Consider the following 25,419-nt stretch of genomic DNA (forward strand, 5'->3'; position numbering starts at 1 on the left):
GCCACCCATTTTTCAATTGAAGCTGAAGGATAGGAGGCAGGAATGGAATCTGAAACAGACATGCTAACATTAATAAAGATTCAATTGGAACAGTGGAAACTGTTATATTACTCTTTGGTAACATATTGTTACTCTTTGCTTCGTAACCCAGAATGGTCTGATGGTGTAATTATAAAGAAACCACCAATCTCTAACTTAAAACAGAACTGATTTATTGAATAACGGTTGATTAATATTGAGTTTGCACACTCCACAGAATCTAGTAATCAAGTAATCTATATTTAAGTAATAACTAATTTAAACTACACGTGCTGCTTCTATCTAATCTTAACTATGCTGCGATTTAGCGCTCTCTCTGCTTACAATTCTACTGACTAGTACCCAAGATTCTGAGTTCTTATATTTATACTGGGAACTAGTGGTGCCCCTCTCGTGGTTGTGTTACACTGAGATATAATAATTAACCCTTTACTTGTATATGCATATATACATATCATTACAGAAACTAGAGCCAGAATTTCAAGAGCAAGCAGTGGAAAGAGGTAGGCAGGAAAGAAAGGAAAAAGAGGAACGAGAATTCCAGGAAAGAGATGATGTGGAGATGCCGGCGTTGGACTGAGGTGAGCACAGTAAGAAGTCTTACAACACCAGGTTAAAGTCCAACAGGTTTGTTTCAAACACGAGCTTTCGGAGCGCAGCTCCTTTGTGTTGAAACAAACCTGTTGGACTTTAACCTGGTGTTGTAAGACTTCTTACTGTCCAGGAAAGAGAGCGGCTTCCTGAGGAAAGTGTTTGAGAGGCATACATGGAACTTTTAACTGTCTGATGGCATGACCTTTTAACTGTCTGATGGCATGTTCTTATGCCTATTTAGGTAGAAAAATCCACAGCTATCTTCAGAAAATCTTGAAACATGTTTTGCAAGACTGACCAGAATAACTCACAAAATTAGAGAAAGAGATTGCTCCCATCAATATCCATAACAGCATCAGCAGGACCTTCACTTACACCACTTGGTAGGATGGCAAAAAATATTTTTTGAAAAGTTAGAAAGTTTATGTGGAGAAATGGGTATATATTGACCCAAGTCCCAGTATTCTTATTAGCTGATCTGCAAAACAGAACACTAAAAACTAGTAGCAGTTGATTTCTCACTTAAATGCTGCAAAGAACTACATCTGACTGCTACAGTTTAAGTCTTTGAAAGCTTTACAAATTGTTCCAAAAAGTATAGCATGATCAATAATTTGCCACGTGCAGTTCTGCAAGGTTTCCACATATTATGACTGCTGTGACCCCTATCCTGAGACAAAATAAATGATTTAAATATCCTGAAAATTAGACGATGGAGTTAGATCACAGGAAAATTGAAGAGCAAGCGTTTTTTTCCACACAGTCTGAAAATACAGTTAACCAAGAGGAGGAAATTCATTCATAAATGGAAATTTGGGCTCAGTTGCTAAGACTAGTCAGGACAGGAATGTGAAACAACACAGGTGGTTAAAAATATTTCTTAAGCCAGCTAGTGTAGATCAGGCTATGTTTATAATTGAAGAAAGTTGAAATGGGATGAGCAAGTTTAATTTGTTCAATGCGGATATTTGATGACAGTAAGAAGTCTTACAACACCAGGTTAACACTAGCTTTCGGAGCGCAGCTCCTTCCTCAGGTGAGTGACTCGCCTGATAAAGGAGCTGCACTCCAAAAGCTAGTGATTCCAAACAAACCTGTTGGACTTTAACCTGGTGTTGTAAGACTTCTTACTGTGCCCACCCCAGTCCAACACCGGCATCTCCACGTCATATATTTGATGATGGTTCCAATTTATATCGTGGCATGGGTGACTTTTATTTGTTCCAAGAGAGGTTATGCACAACTGAGAAAAAAAATTAGAAAACAATAAAAGTGGAAAAATACAAAGCCAAATAATGATGAAAAGAACTGACAAAACGTGATAGTTATGATATTAACACATTGGTCACCACAAGCAAAATAGATAAATCTTCCATGATTCGAATGCCATTTTACAAATGTTCTTTCATACCTTAATGTATTCAATCGTAAGGAGATCATCTTCATAATTGTCCAGTGTGGTGATAATATAAACGGGTTTCTTGTCAACATCTGAAAAATATTTTATAATTGGATTATAATGGCTAATTTCTATATACTGTCAATTACATTGCTTACGAAATTGCCATCAGATCCAACAGTTTTTCAAAACATCTGCTCGATTCTTCATCTACATTTTTGAACTTCTTGCAACTGCTCCATTATAAGGACTACTTTCCACATCAAGTGCCTGCGTTCAGCCTCGTGTCTCTTTCAAAATAATGCCTTTAGATTCCTGTGGCTCAACTTCGCCAATCCTCTTGCATAGCTAGAAATTTTTCACCTTTTTTAAAAAAAAATCCTTCAATAGGGATTACCAATAATGCCGACATCTTAAATGTCCTTGAACTGAGTAGCTCATTAGGGCATTTCAGAGGGCAGCTAAGAGTCAACCACATTGCTGTCGATCTGAAGCTAGATCATATTGCTAGATCAAGCAAGGACAGCGGATTTCCAACTTTAAAACACATTAGTGAACCCAAAAGGTTTACACAAAAATCAATGGCGCCGTTACTGAGATTTTCCAGGTTTCCAATTTCAGATTTTATTAACTGAATTTAAATTTCCCCATGCTGCCATATTAGGATTTGAATTCATGTTCCCAGAACATTACCTACTCTCTTCAAGCCAACATTATTGCAACTCAATAAAAATGCTGCAACACATGTTCTCACCCTCAATAAAATCGGTCAATCGCATTGAGCTTACATCGCAACGAGGATCTCTTTCATGCCGTAGATTGCAACACACACCGAACACAGTAGTAATGGCTGCTTGCTCAACCATTAGACTGCCGTCCTTTGAATTCCCAGCAGGTTCTTCTCCTTTGCAACTTTGTTTGCTATTTACCAAAACATGCCCCTTCACTGGGCTTTTAATTCATTTTCATTATCTCAGGTCAATCCAAGGCACTTCATAACCACAAAACAGTAAACAAATGGCATGTTTGGCAAATCCAAATTTGTGAATCAGTCTTTGGGACTGGGAAATTAATCAAGGGAATTAATAAGATAGCCTTTTATGTCAAGAAATTACAAAATGCTAGCGTCTGATGGACAAACTAAAATGCACAGGGTTGGAAATAATGGGACTAATCAAAATTACCGCAATACTTCAGGTAGCAAGCACGTGGATACAGTGGTTAAGAAGGCATATGATATAAGAACATAAGAATTAGGAGCAGGAGTAGGCCATCTGGCCCCTCGAGCCTGCCCACTATTCAATGAGATCATGGCTGATCTTTTGTGGACTCAGCTCCACTTTCCGGCCCGAAATATATTTTCCTTTATTAGCCAAGGCGTATAGTTTAAGAGCAGGGAGCTTATACCGGAACTGTGTAAAACATAATGGTTAGGTTGCAGCTGGAATATGGTGTGCAGTTCTGGAATCCACATTATAGGTGGAATGTGTAGCACTGGAAGGAGGAGATTTACCAGGATATTGCCTGGGCTGGAGAGTTTTAGTTATGAAGAGAGTTTGGAGAGACTGGGGTTGTGTTCTTTGGAGCAGAGGAGACTGGGGAGGCAGAGGCAGATTTCCCAAGCAACACATGCAGCTGCAGAAAGGGGCCCCAGCCATGATGGGGGGGGGGGGGGGGTTGGTCCTATAGAAGGGGTGACTGTCATGGTGGAACACCAATCACAGCCTTGGTAGCTCTATGAACCTATCAGTAGGCAATACAGAACAACTGGCTCTGATTGCCATCATCTCCTTTAGAGCAGGAAAACAGTTTGCCAGATGTTCTGAGGTGAAGGAGACTTCGAGCAGTTCAGACACAGATCTCCTGAATTGGTGTGAAGTTTTAGGACTTTCATTGAGTAAAGGTGCAAAGTAGCATCCAAGCCTCTGTCAGTTGGTCTTATGAGTAGCCTGAGGAAATGTGAGGTCGCCAAACTAACATCAGGGTTAGAGCCTGCAAAGCCTTCAGCGAGGTGAAGCAGTGGCACGGCCAATGGCTGTTAGGGGACCAGTGGGGCCAAGGCCAGGCAACCAAAAAAAGAGAGGCCACCAGGCCAAATAGCCAGCAGCCAGCCAGTCATCAAGGGTCGGGTTTCGAGGCCCTTCTATCCGAGCGACAGCAGAGGGGTGAGTAGAGCAGCAGTCAAGAGGTGTGAATAAGGCCAGGCGAGCGTCGGCATGGTGTTTCAGAGAATCGGATAGAAGCATCCAGCAGGAGCACACATTAATCACCATGTGTGCTCCTGGCTGCGAGTGTGAAGTCTGGGCTGGGCAGCAATGGCAAAAGAGAGCAGAGGCCAGGCCAGATAGCCAGCACCAAGGGCCAGCCAGGAGCACACACAGTGGTCGAGGTCTGGCCACCCGAGCAAAAAGTCAGCAGTACAGCAGTCGGGAGGTGTGAATAAGGGTAGGTAAGTGCTGGCGTCATGTCTCGGGAATTGGGAAGCAGCAAGTGAGAGCAGAGCGACTTGACCAAAGCCAGAAGCCAGCCAGGCAGAGAGTGAGGAGCTGGGCAGCAATCGGACTGAGCATCATTGGGTGGGGCACAACCACCTGAAAACTACAAGTCCTCCTTTGGAGGGGGACATGATTACGATGCATAAAATTAGGAGATGGACAGGAAGAAGATTTTTTCCTTTGGTGGAGAAATCAATGACCAGGGGGCATTTAAGATAAGGGTCAGGTGGTTTGGCGGGGATGTGAAACATAGAAATAGAAGCAATGTGAGGTCATTCGGCCCATCGAACCTGTTCTACCTTCAATATGATCACGGCTGATCATTCAACTCAATAGCCTAATCCCCCATATCCTTTGGTCCCCATTGCCCTGAGGGCTATATCTACCTGGTTCTTGAAAACATACAATGTTTTGGCCTCAATTACTTCCTGCGATAATGAATTCTAAGGGCCGACCACTCTCTGGTGAAGAGATTTTGCCTCATCTATGTCCTAAATAGTCTACCCCGTATCCTAAGACTGTGACTCCTGTTTCTGGACACACCCACTATCAGGAACATCCTTCCTGCATTTACTCTGTCCAATCCTGGTAGAATTTTATAGGTTTGCATGAGATCCCCGTCATTCTTCTGAACTCCAGCAAATACAATCCTAAGCGATTCAATCTCTCCTCGTATGTCAGTCCCGCCATCACAGAATCAGTCTGGTAAAACTTTGCTGCATTCCCTCTGGAGCAAGAACATCCTTCCTCAAATGAGACCAAAACGGCACACAATATCCCAGGTGTGGCCTCACCAAGTCCTGTATAATTGCAGCAAGACATCCCAGCTCCTATAGCGGATTCTTCTCGCAATGAAGGTCCGCATGCCATTTACCTTCTTTACTGCCCGGTGTACCTGCATGGTTATCTTCAGTAACTGGTGTACAAGGACTCCGGTCTCGTAAGCACATTCCCCTTATGGCCATTGAGATAATTGTCTGTTTTCCCTCCCAAAGTGGACAACCTCACATTTATCCAAATTATACTGCATCTGCCATTCATTCGCCCACTCACTCAACTTGTCCAAATCGCACTGAAGGATCTCTGGATGCTCCTCACAGCTCACCCTCCACCTAACTTGGTGTCATCTGCAAATTTGGAGATATTACATTTTTCTCCCTCATCTAAATCATTAAAATATATTGTGAATAGCTGGGGTCCAAGCATTGATTCCTGTGGTAGCCCCACTAATCACTACCTGACAATTTGAAAAAGACGTGTTAATTCCTACTCTTTGTTTCCTGTCTGCCAACCGTTTTCTATCCATCTCAATACACTACCCCTAATCCCATGCGCTTTCATTGTACACACTATTTTCTTATGTGGGACTTTGTCAAAAGCCTCCTGAAAGTCCAAATATACTACATCCACTGGCATTCCCTTGTCAACTCTACTAGTTACATCCTCGAAGAATTTCAGTGGATTTGTCAAGCATGATTTCCCCTTCATAAATCCATGCTGATTCTGTCCGATCCTGCTACTATTTTCTGAGTGCTCTGCTAGAAAATCTTTGATAATGGATACTTGAATTTTCCCTACTGACGTCAGGCTTACTGATGTATAATTACCTGTTTTCTCTCTATCTCACTTTTTAACTAGTGGAGTTACATTAGCTACCCTCCAGAAGAAAAATTGTTTCACCTAAATTGTAGTTAGAATGAATCAAACGTTTCCCTCAGCATTGGCAAAACTGCTTGTAGTTTGGCTGCAGAAATTTCTCGAAATTTGGATAAATATTAATTGAAAGATCCTCCTGACAAAATGAAGCATGTTGCCTTTGAAGAATGTTAAAACAAGACATTGTTTGAAGAGATTAGAGAGTTCTAAAACCAAAGATGTAAACTGATCAACAGAAGAACAAAGGAAAGATATAATAAAGATACTAAAAAATAGAGAGTTGTAGGGAAACACCAGGGCTCTTTCTGTTAACTAATCATGATGTAGACATAAGAAATTCTGAACCAATAAAGCTACACATGTCTCATCTGAACTCATGGAGGCTCGCTCAGTTAGAGATTGAAATACCGTGCATGTTGGCTTTGTTGCGGAAGCAAGTGGAAATGTTGTGGTCAACAGAACACCAAGTAGAGTTTGGAAGATTGAAGGCCAGGTTAGTGGACGAACCGTTGCTGGCTGCCCTGGACTTTTCCAGACCAATAAAGTGACCTGGGAGTAGGGGCAGTGCTACGAGACCTTCAGTTCTGTGGTATAGGTCCAGCATTCTTCTGGTGTACCTGCATGGTTATCTTCATTAACTGGTGTACAAGGACTCCGGTCTCGTAAGCACATTCCCCTTACGGCCATTGAGATAAACAAACCTTAGTTTATGCAGATCATAATCCACTTGCGTTTATAGAGATGTTTAAAATACGGAATTCATTATTCCGTTGGAGCTCATTAGTACAACAATTCAATTTTTTTTTTTTATAAATGTTTTTATTGGGGTTTTTTTGAGCAAGGTATAATTACCGTTATGTACACAGAATAAGAAACACACACATATATATATATATATATACACACACACACACACACACATTTAGAGAAGGGGGGCACACCCCAACATAAAAAAAATACAATAACATATGCAATGGAATAACAGGTGGGGTATTGTGCACCAGCTCGACAGCGGCATCTCTGTACATCTGGCAAAATTACCCATCCCACAGAAGTAGGCGACGGCCTGCAAGGGGGGGCTGTGCTGTGTTCTGCTGTCGCCCGCCCTTCTCGGACGGGTCTCGCTGCCGTCCCACGCTCGCCCCCGCTTCTGCCGCTCCTCCCGTCCTCCATCTCCAGTTTCCTCGTTCCCCGCTCCTGGAAATGTCATGCACGTTTTGGCATCCCATGTCCTCCCTCCGGCTCCCGCTTCCCTGCCCCCCCCTCCAACGGTTCACCTCCCTCTCCCCAGGTTTACCTGTCTTCCCCCCTCCCCCCCTCTCCCTCCGTAGTTCGCCCTTCCCTCCTCAGGTTTAGCCGATCCCCCTCCCAGTCCATCTCTCCCCTCCATGCCCCGGCTACCTTCTCCCGACTCCTGACCATTTTCCCCTGATTCTTGGCCACCCGGCTATTCTTCCTCTTGTTCGTTGGCCACAAACAGGTCCCGGAACAGTTGCATGAATGGCTCCCACGTTCTGTGGAAACCGTCGTCTGACCCTCGGATGGCGAATTTGATTTTCTCCATTTGGAGAGATTCTGAGAGGTCGGACAGCCAGTCTGCAGCTCTGGGTGGTGCTGCTGACCGCCAGCCAAACAGGATTTTACGGCGGGCGATCAGGGAGGCAAAGGCAAGGGCGTCCGCCCTCCTCCCCAGGAATAGATCTGGCTGGTCAGAAACCCCGAAGACCGCAACTATCGGGCATGGCTCCACCCTCACCCCCACCATTTTGGACATAGCCTCAAAGAAGGCTGTCCAGTACTCCACAAGTCTGGGGCAAGACCAGTACATATGGGCGTGGTTGGTCGGGCCTCTTTGGCACCGTTCACATCTGCCCTCCACCTCCGGGAAGGACCTACTCATACGGGTTCTTGTTAAGTGGGCTCTATGTACCACTTTTACTTGCGTCAGGCTGAGCCTTGCGCACATGGCGGTGGAGTTGACCCTATGCAGTGCCTCGCTCCAGAGTCCCCACCCTATCTCAATCCCCAGGTCCTCCTCCCATTTCTCTCTTGTTGCATCCAGTACAGTGTCGGCCCTTTCTACCAGTCGGTCATACATGTCGCTACAGTTCCCTTTATCTAGGATGCTTGCGTTCAGTAGGTCTTCCAGTAGTGTCTGTCGTGGCGGTTGTGGGTACGTCCTCGTCTCCTTTTGGAAGAAGTTTTTGAGCTGCAGATACCGTAGCTTGTTCCCCCTGGCTAGCCGAAATTTCTCTGTCAGTTCATCCAGTGTTGCGATCCTGCCATCCGTGTCTAGGTCCCTGACTATCAGTGTCCCTCCGTCCTGCCTCCACCTTTTGAAGGTGGCGTCAGTCAGTGCTGGTGTGAACCTATGGTTGTTGCAGATGGGAGCCTTGTCCGACATTTTGGTCAGGCCAAATTGCTGCCGCAGTTGGTTCCAGGATTGGAGGGTGGCTGTCACCACTGGGCTGCTGGAGCGTTTTTTGGGTGGGGATGGGAGTGCTGCCGTGGCGAGGGCCCGGAGGGAGGTCCCCATGCAGGAGGCCTCCTCCGCGCGCACCCACTCGGCCTCTGGCTCCTGGATCCATCCCATTACTCGCTCGGCGGTTGCTGCCCAGTGGTAGAATTGTAGGTTTGGGAGGGCTAGCCCCCCCCCGGATTTTGTTTTTTGTAGGACCTTCTTTGGGATCCTCGCATTTTTACCCCCCCCATACGAACGCCATGATTAGTTTGTCCAGCGCTTTGAAAAAGGCCTTGGTGATGTAGATCGGAATGGATCTAAACAGGAAGAGGAACCTGGGTAATACGTTCATTTTGATCGTCTGGACTCTCCCCGCGAGCGAGAGTGGGAGTGTGTTCCATCTTTGCAGGTCCTTTTTTACTTCCTCCGTCAGACTGGTGAGGTTCCATTTGTGGATCCCTTTCCAGTCATGGGCTATTTGGATCCCCAGGTAGCGGAATCTGTATTGGGCTTGTTTGAACGGCAGCCCCTTTAGTGCTGCCCCCACCTTGCGGGTGTACTGGGAAGATCTCACTTTTGCTCATGTTGCGTTTGTAGCCCGAGAAGGCGCCAAACTCTTTCAGGAGCGCAATGATTCCGTCCATGCTGCTCTGTGGGTCCGAGATGTAGAGGAGCAGGTCATCTGCATAGAGCAGGGGTGGGCAAACTTTTCCGTGCAAGGGCCACATTCAGAAAGTCACAATTTTAAAGGGCCGCATAGTATATTAAGTAAAATAATTAATATTTAAAATAGCCAAAATAAAAGGTTTTTAAAGAAAAAAAAGCAATTAATTTTTATTAATTAATATTTTAAAGTAGAAACTTCACATGAAACACATGTTGTGCCGAGCAATGATCACCCTACTCAAGTCAACGTATCCACCCTATACCAGTAACCCAACAGCCCCCCCTTCCTTTAACCTTAAAATTTTTATTTTTTTATTTTTTTTAATGACTTGATCTTGGTGGGCCGCATAAAGACCTTTGGCGGGCCGCATGCGGCCCGCGGGCCATAGTTTGCCCACCCCTGGCATAGAGTGAGACTCTGTGCTCTCTGCCTCCCCTTTGGATCCCCCTCCAATTTTTTGCTGCCCTGAGCGCGATTGCTAGTGGTTCGATTGCTAGTGCGAACAGCAGCGGGGACAGTGGGCATCCTTGTCTGGTGCCCCTGTGCAGCTGGAAGTATTGGGAGTTGGTATTGTTGGTCCGTACGCTCGCCATGGGAGCGTTGTAGAGGAGCTTTACCCAAGTGGTGAACCCTGTTCCAAGCCCGAACCGTTCCAGTACCTCTATGAGGTATTTCCATTTGACTCTGTCGAAGGCCTTTTCAGCGTCTAGGGAGACGATCACCTCGTGTTCTCTCCCCGGAGGGGGTCATTATCACGTTCAGCAGGCGCCTGATGTTCGTGGTAAGCTGTCTACTTTTGACGAAGCCCGTCTGGTCCTCTGTGACCACCTCGGGTACACAGTCATCTAGCCTTTTGGCTAGGATTTTGGCCAGTACTTTGGCGGCTGCATTCAGCAGTGAGATGGGTCTGTATGACCCACATTCCGTTGCGTCTTTGTCTTTCTTAGGTATCAGCGAGATTGAGGCCTATGCTAACGTGGGTGGCAGCGTGCCCCTAGCTAGCGAGTCTGTGAACATCTCCTGCAGGTGCGGGGCCAGCGCTGTCGTGAATTTTTTGTAGAAGTCCGCCGGGAATCCGTCCGGTCCCTTCCCCGTCTGCATGGAGCTAATGCTGTCCATGATCTCTCCCAGTGGTGCTTCCAGGTCCCGTTTTCTGCCCTCTCCCACGACTGGTATGTCCAGTCCATCAAGGAACCAGTTCATCCCAGCCTTCCCCGTTGGGGGCTCTGAGGTGTACAGCTCTTGGTAGAAGGCCTTGAAGGTTTTGTTAATCCTCTCTGGTTCTGTTTCCAACGTGCCTCCGGTACCCCTCATTTGCGCAATTTGTCTGGTGGCTGCCTGCTTTCTCAGCTGGTGTGCCAACAGGCGGCTGGCTTTGTCTCCGTGTTCGTACAGGGTCCCGCGCGCCTGGCTGAGATGGTGCACTGCTTTCCTGGTGGAGAGCAGGTCAAAGTTCCTTTGTAGTTCTTTCCTCTCCGGCAGGATCTCTACGGTCGGGGCCTCGGAGTATTTATGGTCTACCTCCAGTATGGAGTCGACCACCTTCTGCCTAGCCACCCTTTCCTCCCTATCTCTTGGCGCTTTGAAGGCAATGATTTCCCCTCTTAGTACGGCCTTTAGCACTTCCCAGAACGTGGAGGGTGAGACCTCCCCGTTTTGGTTGTTCTCCTTGTACTCTGCTATGGCCCGCACTATCCTTTCGCTGAAGGCCTTGTCAGCTAGTAAGGCACCATCCAACCTCCATGTGGGGCGCTGGGCCCTTCCCGTTTCTAGCCGCACGTCCATGTAATGTGGAGCGTGGTCTGATATCACAATTGCGGAGTATTCCACTTTGTCTATCCCTGGAAGCACCGTTTTCCCCACCACAAAGAAGTCAATTCTGGTGTACACGTTGTGTACTGGGGAGAAGAAGGAGAATTCTTTCTCCCCCGGGTGGGCGAACCTCCAGGGGTCCACTGCTCCCATCTGCTCCATAAAGTGACTGAGGTCCCTTGCCATGCTTGAGGTTTCCCCCGTTTTGGGGTTTGATCTGTCCGTCTTTGGATCCTGTACACAGTTGAAGTCCCCCCCATGATTAGCCGATGCGTCGCTATGTCCGGGATTTCTGCCATGGTCTTTTTGATTAAACTCGTGTCGTCCTAGTTGGGCGCGTACACGTTGACTAGAACTACTGGTGCCCCATCCAGGGCCCCACTGACCATGACATACAGCCCCCCTGGGTCTGTAACCGTCTTTGTCGCCCTAAACATCGTCCTCTTGCCGATCAGGATCGCCACCCCCCTGGCCCTTGTCCCATAGCAGGAATGGTAGGTTTGTCCCACCCAACCCTTTCTTACCCGCAGTTGGTCCTGCTCCCTCAGGTGCGTCTCTTGGAGGAAGACTATGTCGGCCCTCATATTTCTGAGGTGGGTGAGGACTCTGGATCTCTTCACTGGGCCGTTAAGTCCCCTTACATTCCAGGTGATTATCCTGGTGGGGGGGCTTCTGCCCCCTTGCTCCTGTGGGATTAACCACACTTATCTGGTGGACGTGCCCCTGCCCTCCGGGGTTTCCCTTTGTTAGAGGGCCGTCCAGGATGGCCGCTGTCACTGCTCTCCCCATGCGGTCGGGTCTCTGCGCTCCGGGGTTTCCCCTTGTCCCGGGGGCACCCGCCATGGCCGTCCACTGTGTGTCCGCCACGCGGGTAGTCCCCTGCACTCTGGGGGCTCCCTTTGCCCACAGACTGTACTGGGTGGGTGCTTGCAGCGGTTCCCTGTTTCGAGCCCTTGGTTGTGGCACTTTGTAGCCCTGTTCCTTTTCTGGCCTCTTTTGTCCCTCCTTCCCTGCATCTCCCCTCCCCGGTCTCTCGCTCCCTGTGTGCCCCCCCCCCCGTCTCTCCCTTTTCCCTCCTCCCCCGTATACCCCTCCTTTGCCCCTCTATCCCCTATTCCTGTCCCCGTTTGCTCTCCCGACTTTGACGGGTGTTCCCCCCCATCCCCTGCCTGGCGCCTTCCCCCCTGTTGGGGGTGTGCGCTGCAGCCCTGCTTTGTTGCATGCCCCCGGCGCTAACTTTCCTGCTAGTACGGTGGCTCCCCTCTCGGGGGTTATTGTCTCGCTTCTCCCCTGCCTGGCTTCTACGGTTTTCTGCCCACTCTTCCCCCATCCTACCCTGCACCCCTCTCGCCTGCTCTCCCTTCTCCATTACTCTTGTTCCCTCGTGCTGGGGCCTGGCCTCCCACCTGGAGCGGTCCCTCGGGCAGTGGTTTGTTCTGGGTGTTCCTGCCGGTGGGGGGGGGGGGGGGGGGGGCTGGCATTGCCTTGCCCCTCCCCACCCCCCCGTCGGCGTGTCGCTGTCCCTTGCCGAGGCCCCTCGTTCCTACCCCCGCTGGTTGTTTTCCAGCCCGTGCTCCTCGACGAACCTATTCGCCTCAGCGGGGGCTGTAAAGTATTCCCTGTTTCGGTATGTGACCCAGAGTTTCGCTGGGTACAGCATACCCAAAACACACTCTGCTCCTGTGGAGAGCTGCTTTCGCTCTGTTGAACTCAGCCCGTCTCCTAGTTATATCTGCCCCAAGATCCTCATAGATTCGAATGGCGTGCCCTTCCCATTTGCAAGCTCTATTTTCCCTGGCCCAGCACAGGATTGTCTCCCAACCTGGTACCGGTGCAGTTTAGCTATGACTGCTCTCGGTTGCTCCCGTCTTGGGCTTCGGGCACAGCGACTGATGTGCTCTGTCCATTTCTGGTGGGTTGGGGAAAGATTTCCTCCCCACTAAGTTACCCAGCATCTCAGCCACGTATGCTGTGGGGTTTCTACCCTCGCTCCCCTCTGGCAGGCCCACTATCCTGACATTTTGCCTCCTTGAGCGGTTTTCCTGGTCGTCTACTCTGCCCTTTAGGCTCCCATGTTGCGCCCAGTCTCGCCACCTCCTTCTCCAGGGCCGTGACCCAGTCGCTCACGTCAGTCGCTGCTTTCTCCAGCTCCTTAATGGTCGCCTCCTGGGCTTCCAGTTTCTCCCCTTGGGTATACAATTTTTCCTCTAGTCTGGTCAGGGCCTGCTGCACCCCTGACATGGCCCTGGCCACTGCTGCCTGCACTGCGGCCTCTATTTCTGCCTGGAGTACCTGCAGCTGCTCCCTCAGCACCTCGGTAAAGGCTGCCTTCCAGTTCCCGCTCCCCCCTGGCCCCGGGGGAGAGGGCACCTGTTGGTCCAGCTCTTTTCGATGCGGCGATACTTTCGTTCCGCTGCTTCGTGAGCTGATTCGTTCGCCTGAGCTGGCTCGCCCCTTGCCCGGTCTGTATCTGGTGTCCCTTCTCCCTCTGCTCTGGCTCTCTTCTGGCATTTTTTCCACCCACTTCCCTTTCTTCTTTTCTTCTCCCCTTGTATTTCTTTCCCCCCCTTTACCGCACCCTATCTTTATTCTTGGTCTCTTCCCTTCTCCCTCCTTTCCTTTGCTACTTTATTTTTCCCCTTTTTATACAACTCCTCTTAGGTGGGCTTGTTTTGGATGGGACAAGAGAGTGCAAGAAGAGAGAGAAAAAAAAATAAAAAAATAATAATAATAAAAATATATATATTTCCCCCTCCCCGCTCTTTAAAAGTTTTCTTTTGAGTTTTGTTTTTGTAAAAGTTCTTCTCTTTTTCTTCCTTTCCCCTCACTCACCCAGGGTAGAGAGAGAGAGAGTCTCTTTGTTCTTGCCTCATGGTGGTCGCTGCCGGTTTGGGGGGGGCGGGGTCGGTCCCCGCTGCTCCGTTCGGGTCGCCGCTCATCGCACCCCGCACTCTCCCCCTGGGGGTGGTTAGGTCATTGCTCCTCCCCGCCCTCCTTGCCGCAGGCTGAGCCCCGCTTCCGACCGGGCCGCTGCCGCCCTGGTGCCGCTGGGGGGGGGGGGATTGGGTGGACCTGCCACTGCCTCTGCTGCCGCCGCCGATGCTGCCGCCAATGCTGCCACCGATGCTGCCGCCGCCAATGCTGCCACCGATGCTGCCGCCGCCGAGGATCCTCTGCCTGCCATATCGTTGGGGGGGGGGTCCCCTTCCCTGCCCTGCTCTCCCCGCTGAGGAGATAATGGCCCCGGCCTCTTCACTCCGCGGGAGCCCCTTTTAGCGCGACCCCGCAGCTCGCCGCCCGGAAGTCGAATCCCAACAACTCGATGTTAAAGTTGTACACATTCCCGGAAAGGATAATGTGATTATGGGTGTGTTTTCACAGGTTTAAGGACTGAGCAGTTCCCAATATAGAGACTGGGAAGTAAACTTATAAACTGGGGATGGATATGTGCTCATCATTTATGTCTTGCATACATCATAATCAAACATATGAGCCCTGATGTTTCATTCCTTTTGGGAATGGATCTGTAAGGATCCTTCCGGTTGATTTCCTTATTTCTGCTTTCTTTATTTTTGCCATTGTCATTTTTGATCCATGGAGGCTTAATTGACATGTATCTTCAAGCAAAGCAACAAACAGAATGAAGAATTCAAAAGTTACAACAGAGAGCACGGTGTTAGATTGGACAGAAAAACTCAAGACTTCTCGGCACCCTTGAGATGGGATAGGACTCGGTTCAATTAGCTGGCTGGTGGCCAATAATTGACCAAAAGGTGTGTTCTGCCCTGTAACAGGTGATGATTAGATTCTGCTTGAGTGAGATGATTTCCAGAGACCAAAGGAAAGCAGAGTTGAGACCTGTACACACAGAGACAAGGACCTGCTCTATTTTCCCCCCTCATGTTTTTGCCAGAAATGCTGTGAGCTCCTGTATTTCTGAAACTGCAAAGACCTGTTGCACGCACACATGTATGTATATAAAGGGTGGGGCAAGTTAAGTTGTGGAGATTAGGAAAAAAATAAGAGTTAACCATTGTATTTGCTGCACATTTCATTATAGTTTGTGTTATAAATAAAAAGTGTGTTTACATTTACAAACCTAGTGACTGTAATTATTGGGCAGCCAAGGGCCAAAGACTTTGGGTATTTTTCCAAAAATCATTGGTTAATTCAATTGTGGTGCAACTCCTGCTCAAGGCTTGAATGGATCTGACCAAGCTCTAGACCAGGATGTTGTCACAAAACTATGAACAGGACAGTATGAAACTTCAAAAGAATACAGACAAGTTGGTGGAGTGCGCAGATAGGTGACAAGTGAAGTTCGATCCGGAGAAGTGCAAGGTGATGCATTTTGGTAGAAAGAAGATGGATATGCAGTATTAAATAAAGGGCAAAAAGTGAATGCAGGAGCTTAGGGCCATAGATCATTGAAGGTGGCAGAACAGGTGGAGAGAGCCACTATAAAGGCATATAGTATTCTGGACTTTATTAATAGGGACATAAGGTACAAGAGGAAGGAGGTTATGCTGAACTTATCCAAGACACTAGTGTGACCTCATCAGCTGGAGTAGTGCATACAGTTCCGGGTGCCACACCACAGGAGGTACATAAATGCATTGGAGAGAGTGCAGAGGAAGTTTACAAGAATGGTTCCAGGAATGAGAAACTTCAGTTATGAAGATAGATTGGAGAGGTTGAGACTATTCACCTTGGAGAGAAGACTAAAATGAGATTTAATAGAGGCATTCAAAATCATGAGGATGGACAGAGAAACTGTTTCCGCTCGTAAAATGACCAACAACAAGAGGGCACAGATTTAAAGTGATTTGCAAAAGAAGCAAATGTGACGCAAGAAAGAAAAAAAAACTTTTTCACACAAATGATTCGGATCTGGAATGCACTGCCTGGAATCATGGTGGAGACAGGTTCAATCAAGGTTTTCAAGGGGTCATTAGACAATCGTTTGAATAGCAGGGGCATGGGTAAAGGCAGGGTCGTTTGGAGAGCCAGTCCAGACTTGAACCTTCTGTACCATGACAAATTCTGAGATTCTTAGATATTTGCTTAAAACTTTTTCCTGAGGCTAATTCAAAAGGGCGGCATGATGGTGCAGTGGTCAGCACTGCTGCCTATGGCGCTGAGGACCCGGGTTCAAACCCGGCCCTTCATTGTCTGTGTGCGGTTTGTACATTCTCCCAGTGTCTGCGTGAGTTTTACCCCCACAATCCAAACATGTGCAGGGTAGGTGAATTGGACACTCTAAATTGAAAAGGTTATAAGAGATAGGGTTTATAATCATCTTGAAAAGAACAAGTTGATTAGCGATAGTCAACACGGTTTTGTGAAGGGTAGGTCATGCCTCACAAACCTTATTGAGTTTTTTGAGGTGGTGACCAAACAGGTGGATCAGGGTAAAGCTGTTGATGTGGTGTATATAGATTTCAGTAAGGCGTTTGATAAGGTTCCCCACGGTAGGCTATTGCAGAAAATAAGGAAGTATGGAATTGAAGGTGATTTAACGGTTTGGATCAGTAATTGGCTAGCTGAAAGAAGACAGAGGGTGGTGGTTGATGGCAAATGTTCATCCTGGAGTTCAGTTACTAGTGGTGTACCGCAAGGATCTGTTTTGGGGCCACTGCTGTTTGTCATTTTTATAAATGACCTGGAAGAGGGTGTAGAAGGATGGGTTAGTAAATTTGCAGATGACACGAAGGTCGGTGGAGTTGTGGATAGTGCTGAAGGATGTTATAGGATACAGAGGGACATAGATAAGCTGCAGAGCTGGGCTGAGAGGTGGCAGATGGAGTTTAATGCGGAAAAGTGTGAGGTGGTTCACTTTGGAAGGAGTAACAGGAATGCAGAGTACTGGGCTAATGGCAAGATTCTTGGTAGTGTAGATGATCAGAGAGATCTCGGCATCCAGGTACATAAATCCCTGAAAGTTGCCACCCAGGTTAATAGGGCTTTTAAGAAGGCATATGGTGTGCTAGCCTTTATAAGCAGGGGGATTGAGTTTCAGAACCACAAGGTCATGCTGCAGCTGTACATAACTCTGGTGCGGCCGCACCTGGAGTACTGCGTGCAGTTCTGGTCACCACATTATAGGAAGGATGTGGAAGCTTTGGAAAGGGTTCAGAGGAGATTTACTAGGATGTTGCCTGGTATGGAGGGAAGGTCTTACGAGGAAAGGCTCAGGGAATTGAGGTTGTTTTCGTTAGAGAGGAGAAGGCTGAGAGGTGACTTAATAGAGACATATAAGATAGTCAAAGGGTTAGATAGGGTGGAGAGTGAGAGTCTTTTTCCTCGGATGGTGATGACCAACACGAGGCGACATAGCTTTAAATTGAGGGGTGGTAGATATAGGACAGATGTCAGAGGCAGTTTCTTTACTCAGAGAGTAGTAGGCGTGTGGAACACCCTGCCTGCAACAGTCGTAAACTCGCCAACTTTAAGGGCATTTAAGTGGTCACTGGATAGACATATGGATGAAAATGGAATAGTGTAGGTCAGATAGGCTTCAGATGGTTTCACAGGTCGGCGCAACATCGAGGGCCGAAGGGCCCGTACTGCGCTGTAGTGTTCTATGTTCTATGCCCCTTAATTGAAAAAAAATAATAATTGGGTACTCTAAATTTATTTTTGAAAAATTCTGTCTGACAAAATTAACACAAGAGCACAAGAATTAGGAGCTGCTTGAACAAATGTGAATAATTCAGGAAAGCCTTGACCGATTTTTAACGGAAAATCAAGCTTAACTAACTTGCTCGAGTTTCTGGAGGAGGTAAGAGGGAGCTTTGATTAAGGTAATGTGGTTGATGTGGTGTGCAAGGACATCCAAGAGGCATTTGACAAAATACAACATAACAGATTTGTCAGCAAAGTTAGATCCCATGGAATAAAAAAAGGATAGTAGCCGTAGGGATAAAAATTAGTTCAGTGACAGGAAACAGTTGTGTAGAATGTCTTAGAAACAAAGTACGGTAGATGCTGTAAATCACAGAAAATGCTGGAAAAATTCAGCAGGCCAAGCAGAGAGAGAAACAGAATGAAAGTTTCACTGTCGCCTTATGATCTCTGCCGCCTTATGATCTCTTCTCCCCCCCCCCCCCCCCCCCCCCCCCCCCCCCCCCCCCCCCTGCTGCTTGCATTGGTTTTAGAGAATGTCAAATGGTTGGTTTTCAAATTGGATAAAGGTAAATAGTGGGGTTCCCCATGGTTCCTCTGCTTTTCTTGATGTTCATTAATGATCTAGGAATTGGTATACAAGTCTACTGCTGCCCCTTTCAAAATTTGCAGATGATAGAAAACATAGAAGTATTGTGAACTATAGGAGGATAGTGATCAACTAGTAAGGTTGGGTGAAATGATGAAATTTAATGCAGTGAAATGTTCAATGATTAATTTTGGTAGAAAGAATTGAAATATAAAAGGCAAAGTTCCAAAGTGGCTGGAGCGCCAGAGGGACCTGGTATTTAAAAATATGGACAACAGTCTTTATGTATATCACAAATTAATTTCCTTTCAAGAGCTTTCATTTTACCTTATTGAGGTTTCCTGTTGAGTGTAATCATTTTGACTAAAAAATGTTATTTGCCGTTTCACATCATGGTTTAATACCACCCATTCTGGATGTAGAGAACTTTTGTCTAACTTTACACTTTACTGCAACAGTAACATGTCCCTTCAATTCCATTCAATAGTAGCTGATCATCTTCATGGTGTTGATGGAGGAACATGGCAAAGAGAAGAAAAATAACTTGCCAGGGAACCTTAGTAGAAGTTATTCCATCATAAATAAAGTCAAGTTTGCAAATTGCATGTCCAGCATGGAATTGCTTAAAAATGCTTCAATGCAAAGTTGTGAAGAGTGGTTAATAAAGGGCAATTCATTATATTAACAAGTAGGTTCGGGACTATCTGCTGCAGAAACAACACTCAGACAGATCACTTCCAGCTGATCTTTTAATGCACCACTCACTGGTAAATATAACAACTTTGCTGGTATTCCGTGGTAAAATCTATTTTTAAAATAAACTATTTTTATTGACCTTAAAGAATGGGGCTACAACAAACATATACTATCACTAAATCAAACTGAAGACCATTCAGTTCTAATAATCGGTCATCAACCTGAAATGTCACCTCTCTTCATAGATGCTGCCTGACCTTCTGTGTTTATTCTGGGTACAAACTGGACGGGTTACACCTGGGCAGGACTGGAACTGATGTCCTAGGGGGGCTATTTGCTAGAGCTTTTGGGGAGGGTTTAAACTAGGGGGATGGGAATCTATACAAGGAGTCAGAGAAAGAGGGAGCAAGGACAAAAAAAAGGTAGGAAAGGGAATGAGAAAAGTGATAGGTGGAGAAACCAAGGGCAAAATTCCAACAGGGCAAAAGAGAAAAATATTGGGAGCAAGACAAACAATGTGAAAAAGACAAACTTAAATGCTCTGTGCCTTAATGCATGGAGCATTTGCAATAAAGTGGATGAACTAACCGCGCAGATAGATATAAATGGGTACGATATAATTGGGATTACAGAGACATGGCTACAGGGTGACCAGGTATGGGAACTGAATGTCCCAGGGTATTCTGTATTTAGAAAGGACAGGCATAAAAGAAAAGGTGGTGACGTGGCACTGCTGGTTAAAGAGGAAATTAACACAATAGTGAGAAAGGATATTAGTTCTGACAATGTGGAGTCTGTATGGATAGAGTTGAGAAATACCAAGGGGCAAAAAACATTAGTGGGTGTCATTTAAAGACCCTCAAACTGCAGTGGTGATGTTGGGAATGGCATTAAACACTAAATTAGAGATGCATGTAATAAGGGAATATCGGAGATCACTATAATCTTCACGTTGATTGGGCAAATCAAATTAGCCCTACTGCCGTAGAGGAGGAATTCCTGGAATGTAAACGGGATGGTTTTCTTGGCCAATATGTGGAGGAACTAACTAGAGACCAGGCCATCTTTGACTAGGTACTTGTACTGAGTAGGGAATCATTGCCAACCTGGCTGCGTGAGAACCCTTGAGGATGAGCGACCATAACATGATAGAATTTTTCATCAAGGTGGAGAAAGAAGTAGTTGATTGGGAGACTAGGGTGCTGAGTCTTAATAAAGGAAACTATGAAGCTTTGAGGATTGCGTTGGCCTTGATGGATTGGGGGAGTTACTTAAAGGGATGACAGTGGATAGGCAATGGCAAACATTCAAGAAACGCATGGGGGAACTGCAGCAACTGTTCATTCCTGTCTGGCACAAAAGCAAAATGGATAAGAGGGCCAACCCACGGCTTACAAAGGAAATTAGAAATTGTATCCAATCCAAGGAAGAAGCATACAAATTGGCCAAGAAAAGGATTGGGACTGAGGATTGGGAACAGTTTAGAATTCAGCAAAGATGGCCCAAGGGATTGATTAAGAAGGGGAAAATACAGTATGAAAGTAAGCTTGCAGGGGACATAAAGACTGTCACTAAGAGTTTCTATAGATATGTGAAGAGAAAGCGATTGGTGAAGACAAATGTAGGCCCCCTACAGACAGAAACAGGGGAATACATAATAAGGGACAAAGAAATTGGCTGAGCAATTAAATACATACTTTGGTTCAGTCTTCACAAAAGAGGACACAAATCAGATACCAGGAATGTTGGAGAATGAAAGGTTCAGTGAGAGAGAAGAACCAAGGGAGATCAATATTAGTAGAGAAATGGGGCTGGGAAAATTGATGGGATTGAACGCGGATAAATCCCCAAGGCTTTATAATCTGCATCCCAGAGAGTTTAAGGAGGTGGCTCTGCAAATAGTGGATGCATTGGTGGTCATCGTCCCGGATTCGATAGACTCTGGAACAGTCCCTGCAGATTAGAGGGTAGGTAATGTCACTCCAATATTCAAAAAGGGAGGTAGAGAGAAAATAGGGAATTATACACCAGTAAGCCTAACATCGGTAGTGGGGAAAATTATTGAATCCATAATCTGTATAGCAGAACATTTCAGAAGCAGTGAATCAGTCAGAGTCAGCATGGATTTATGAAGGGGAAATCATGCTTGACAAATCTGCTGGAATTCTTTGAAGATATAACCAGTACAGTTGACAAGGGGGAGCCAGTCGATGTGGTATATTTGGCCTTTCAGAAGGCGTTTGACAAAGTCCTATGGGGAGAAAGTAGGATTAGGCTATGGAGTTGGATGATCAGCCATGATCATGATAAATGGCGGAGCAGGCTCAAAGGGCTCCTCCTGCTCCTATCTTCTACGTATCTATGTATTTCTAGAATCTGCAATATTTAGTTTTTGCAAAGCCTAGTTACCTTAACACTCCACTCTGGATGGATTTACTAGTTTCCTCAAAGGGAGTAAATCCCATTGCATAGCTCGCCTTAGTTTGTCACACCATAGCTCTTTCAAAGGATGCAGGCAAAATAGATTGTCTGTGTAGATGAATCCATCGAAACCTGAGACAGGGGATTTTGGCAGACTGTATCCATTCCCAAAGATTCTGATTGATGCCATGCACCAGAGGCTCAAATCTTAGTGAAGGGTAAATTTAATAGTACAAACTGACTGTGGAGATATTCATGTTATCTATACAGAAGGTTTATAAAGCTAAATAGAAGTATATTATTCACTAAATGTATTACTGATTTAATACATGCTTTTTGGCATACATATAGAGTACCAATTCGGAAAATGAAATGGTTACTCTTGAAACTAGCTATAATACAGCAACCTGGAAATTAGCATTGTTTTCTAACTATTACTGTCTTATTGGCACAACTAGAGTCAGAGAATGAATATGTATTCATAATATACCTAGCTGCTTTTTAAAATTTGTTCATGGAATGTTTTTGTCACTGGCTGGGTCAGCATTTATTGCCCATTCCTAATTGCTCTTCAACCAGTGGCTTGTTACACCCTTTCAGAGAGCATTTAAGAGTCAACAGCATTGCTGTGGATCTGGAGTCACATATAGGCCAGGCAAGGACTGCAACTTTCCTTCCCCAAGCGAACCAGATAAGTTTTTATGACAATCGACAATGGTTTCATGATCATCATGATACTTTCAATTCCAAATTTCACCACCTGCCATGGTGGGATTCAAAACCAGATCCTCAGAACATTCCCCTGGGTCTTTGGATTGCTTGTCCAGTGTGAATAAGACTACGCTACCGCCATCGTCTAACACAATTATAATATCAGAACACTATTGAAGTATTTTTTTTCTTACCTGTCTGCTCTGGACATTTCAAGCTGACTTCTTTCAGAAATGTGTGTGAAGTCATATCATATGTTCGGATTTTTAGCTCTGTACCAAGTCCCAAGATTACCAGTTGTAATACAGGGTGTTCAGTGTCCCCCACGTGACGACAGATTCCCAATGACATCTAGACAAACAATATTGAAATGAGAAAAATGCAAACTACATTTTGAAACAAAAATGCCACATAAATTGCAATGCATGGAATTATTTCATTTTTTGAGCCATCTTTTACCCCTTTCCGAGTTATTGTAACAACTTTTTGAAAAATATATCTTCAGTAAACTTCGATCTTTTATAGCCAAAATTACAAAAATTACAAACAGTAAACTAAATAATAAGAACAATAACCAAGTAAACCCACCCCTTACTCCCTCCTTCCCTCTACCCTGCCCTCTAACAGCCAACAGTGACCAATCCCTTTAAGTACAGTACGAACGGTTGCCATTTACTCTGGAACCCTTTAATTGACCCGCTCATGGTATATTTGACCTACTCGAGGTTCAAAAACTCCAGTAAGTCACCTATCCACTCCAACTCAGGACCATTTGCCTTCAAGCGACCAGCGAGGTGAATGCCAGGGCATCTAATCCCACATCCATCAGCTGCTCCAGCAGGTCAGATACCCGTATATCGGAGAGCGCTCTGTGGTGATCTTTGAGGGGTTTCCAGGATGGAAGGCGTAGTGATCACAAAGATACTCACCAAACTCTCTTGAAGAACTAAACTAATTTTATTAAGACTACTAAATTTGAGTTCTACACTTATTCTGAATAGCAAACAGACATGTAAGAATTAAACTGCACTCACTAATACTATATCTTATCTATTAATTCTAACTATATCTTAACTAACTCTGCAATACACTATGAATCTTATCTTCGTCAGCTCCAGTCTAATCTCCTCCCCTTAGCTTAAGAGCTAGTGCAATTTATAGTACTGCCCCTTAACTCCCTCTAATGGCTACGCTTAACATAACATTAACTCTTTACATGCTGTACATTTGTATAATGTCACAGGCTCCAGCTCAAAATTCAGTATTGCCGATATGGTGCTGAATAAAGAGAGAAACACAGAAACCCACAAGCTTGGGACAGGACCAGAATGTGTGTGTGTGGTTCACAGGCCTTCTCAAACAGCGCTCGGCACAAATCTTTAACACCCTCAAAGAAACGACTCATTCTGACCTTGATGAGGTGCGCCCTAAACACCACCTTGAGCTGCATCAGACTCTGCCTCGCACAGGATGACGTGGCGTTCATCCTACGGAGCAATTCACTCCACACCGCCTCCCCGTATGGCATCCCAGCTTCTCCTCCCATTTTGTTTTTACTCCCTCCACCGAGACCAACTTTTCCTCCAACATCTGTCCATATATTTTTTTAATGCTACAAAGTGCGCTTATTAACAAAAAAGACAAAAAAAAAGCAAAATGAGGGGGGGGGGGGGGGGGGGGGGAACAAAAAGAGGGGGAAAAAAGCAAAAGGAGGGGGAAAAAAGACTGCTGCGAGTCAAATAGTGCACGCTCTGGTCTTGCCATTGGGGTTGCTTCTACTTATGCCCTCACTGTCTGTCCTTTTGTGGTTCTCTTTCTCTGCTTGCCCTGTGTTTCTTTTGACTTTCCCTCACCCGGCTTCCCACCCCCTCCCTGATTTAGTGGTTGCTGGTTAAGAACAGATCTTGGAACACACTGGTGAATGGCCTTCACGTCTTGTGAAAGCCTTCCTCTGAACCCCAGATGCTATATTTTATTTTTTCCAGTTTGAAGAATTCTGTCAGGTCAGACAGCCAGTCCACGGCCTTGGGTGGTGCTGCCTATTGCCAGTTGAGCAGGAGTCTTCAGCGGGTGATCAGGGAGGCAAAGGCTAGGACATCTTCCCCCTCTCCCCATAAAGAGTTCTGGCTGTTCCGATACACCAAAGACTGCCACGAACAGGTATGGCTCCACCTTCACCCCTAGAACCCTGGGCATAGCCTCAAAAAGGTAGTCCATAACCGGACAAGCCCAGGGCAGGACCAGAACATGGCGGTATGGTTGGCCCAGCCTCCCTGGCACCATTCACTCTTGTCCTCCATCTCTGGTAAGAACCCACTCATTTTCGTTCTGGTTAAGTTCACCCTGTACACCACCTTTAGTTGTGCTCGGCTCAGCCCTGCGCACGTGGGGGGTGAGGTTTACCCTATGCAGTGCTTCGATCCCTCCCCTTATCTCCCTACCCAGTTCTTCCTGCCTTGTCTCGTCCACGGGTAAGCATACCTCCTCTGGTAGACATCCGTACAGGTCTGTAGGGTTCCTGCCTCCAAGTTCGCCCAATGTAGCTTTTGAGAGTTGGAATTTGTCCGTGAGTTCCCCCCAGGTTCGCTACACTGCCTTTGTCCTCTCTCCACCTTTTAACGGACTCACCCATTGGCACGGCACACACACACACGCCATACACACAGCGAGTCTCACCTCTGCAGGTCTTTTTTGTGGCTAATTTGAACGGCAACTGCTCAGCTCTGCTCCTCCCACCTGTGCGTTCACAGGGAAGATTTCACTCTTGCGCAGGTTAACTTTAACTGAACTCACTTAGGAGTTCCATAATTCATCCCATGATGCCCAGAGAGTTCAAGTTGTAGAGAAGCAGATCATCCACGGAGAGTGAAACTCTATGCTCTCTGCCTCCCCTTTAAATGCCTCTCCACCCCTTCGCTGCTCTGAGAGCACTCACCACTGGCTCGATTGCCAGGGCAAATAGTAGCAGGGATAGAGGGCATCCCTGCCTTGTGCCGCCATGCAACTGCAAGTATCAACAGCTGGTGGCATTCATCTGTACACTCGGAGCGCTGTACAGTAATTTCACCCAAAAGATGAACCCAGGTCCAAACCCAAAAAGTGTTCCACTACCTCTATTAGGTACTTCCATTCGACTCTGTCGAAGACCTTCTCTGCGTCCAGGGAGATGATCACCTTCTGGTGTTCCTGCCCCGGATGGGGTCATAATCACATTCAGCAGGCGTCTGATGTTTGTTGTTAGTTGTCTGCCCTTGA

General features: G+C 46.3%; 1 protein-coding gene across 1 annotated transcript in view; it reads right to left on the reverse strand.

Moving 5' to 3' along the window:
- Positions 1 to 25,419, reverse strand: part of vps13a (vacuolar protein sorting 13 homolog A) — a 634,190-nt gene that overhangs the window by 361,680 nt on the left and 247,091 nt on the right. Inside the window, 2 exon segments of the mRNA XM_038803880.1 lie at positions 2,045 to 2,124; positions 22,359 to 22,515. Of these exon segments, the coding sequence (XP_038659808.1) occupies positions 2,045 to 2,124; positions 22,359 to 22,515 (237 nt within the window).

This window comes from Scyliorhinus canicula, chromosome 8, assembly GCF_902713615.1.
Source record: "Scyliorhinus canicula chromosome 8, sScyCan1.1, whole genome shotgun sequence".
NCBI lineage: Eukaryota > Metazoa > Chordata > Chondrichthyes > Carcharhiniformes > Scyliorhinidae > Scyliorhinus > Scyliorhinus canicula.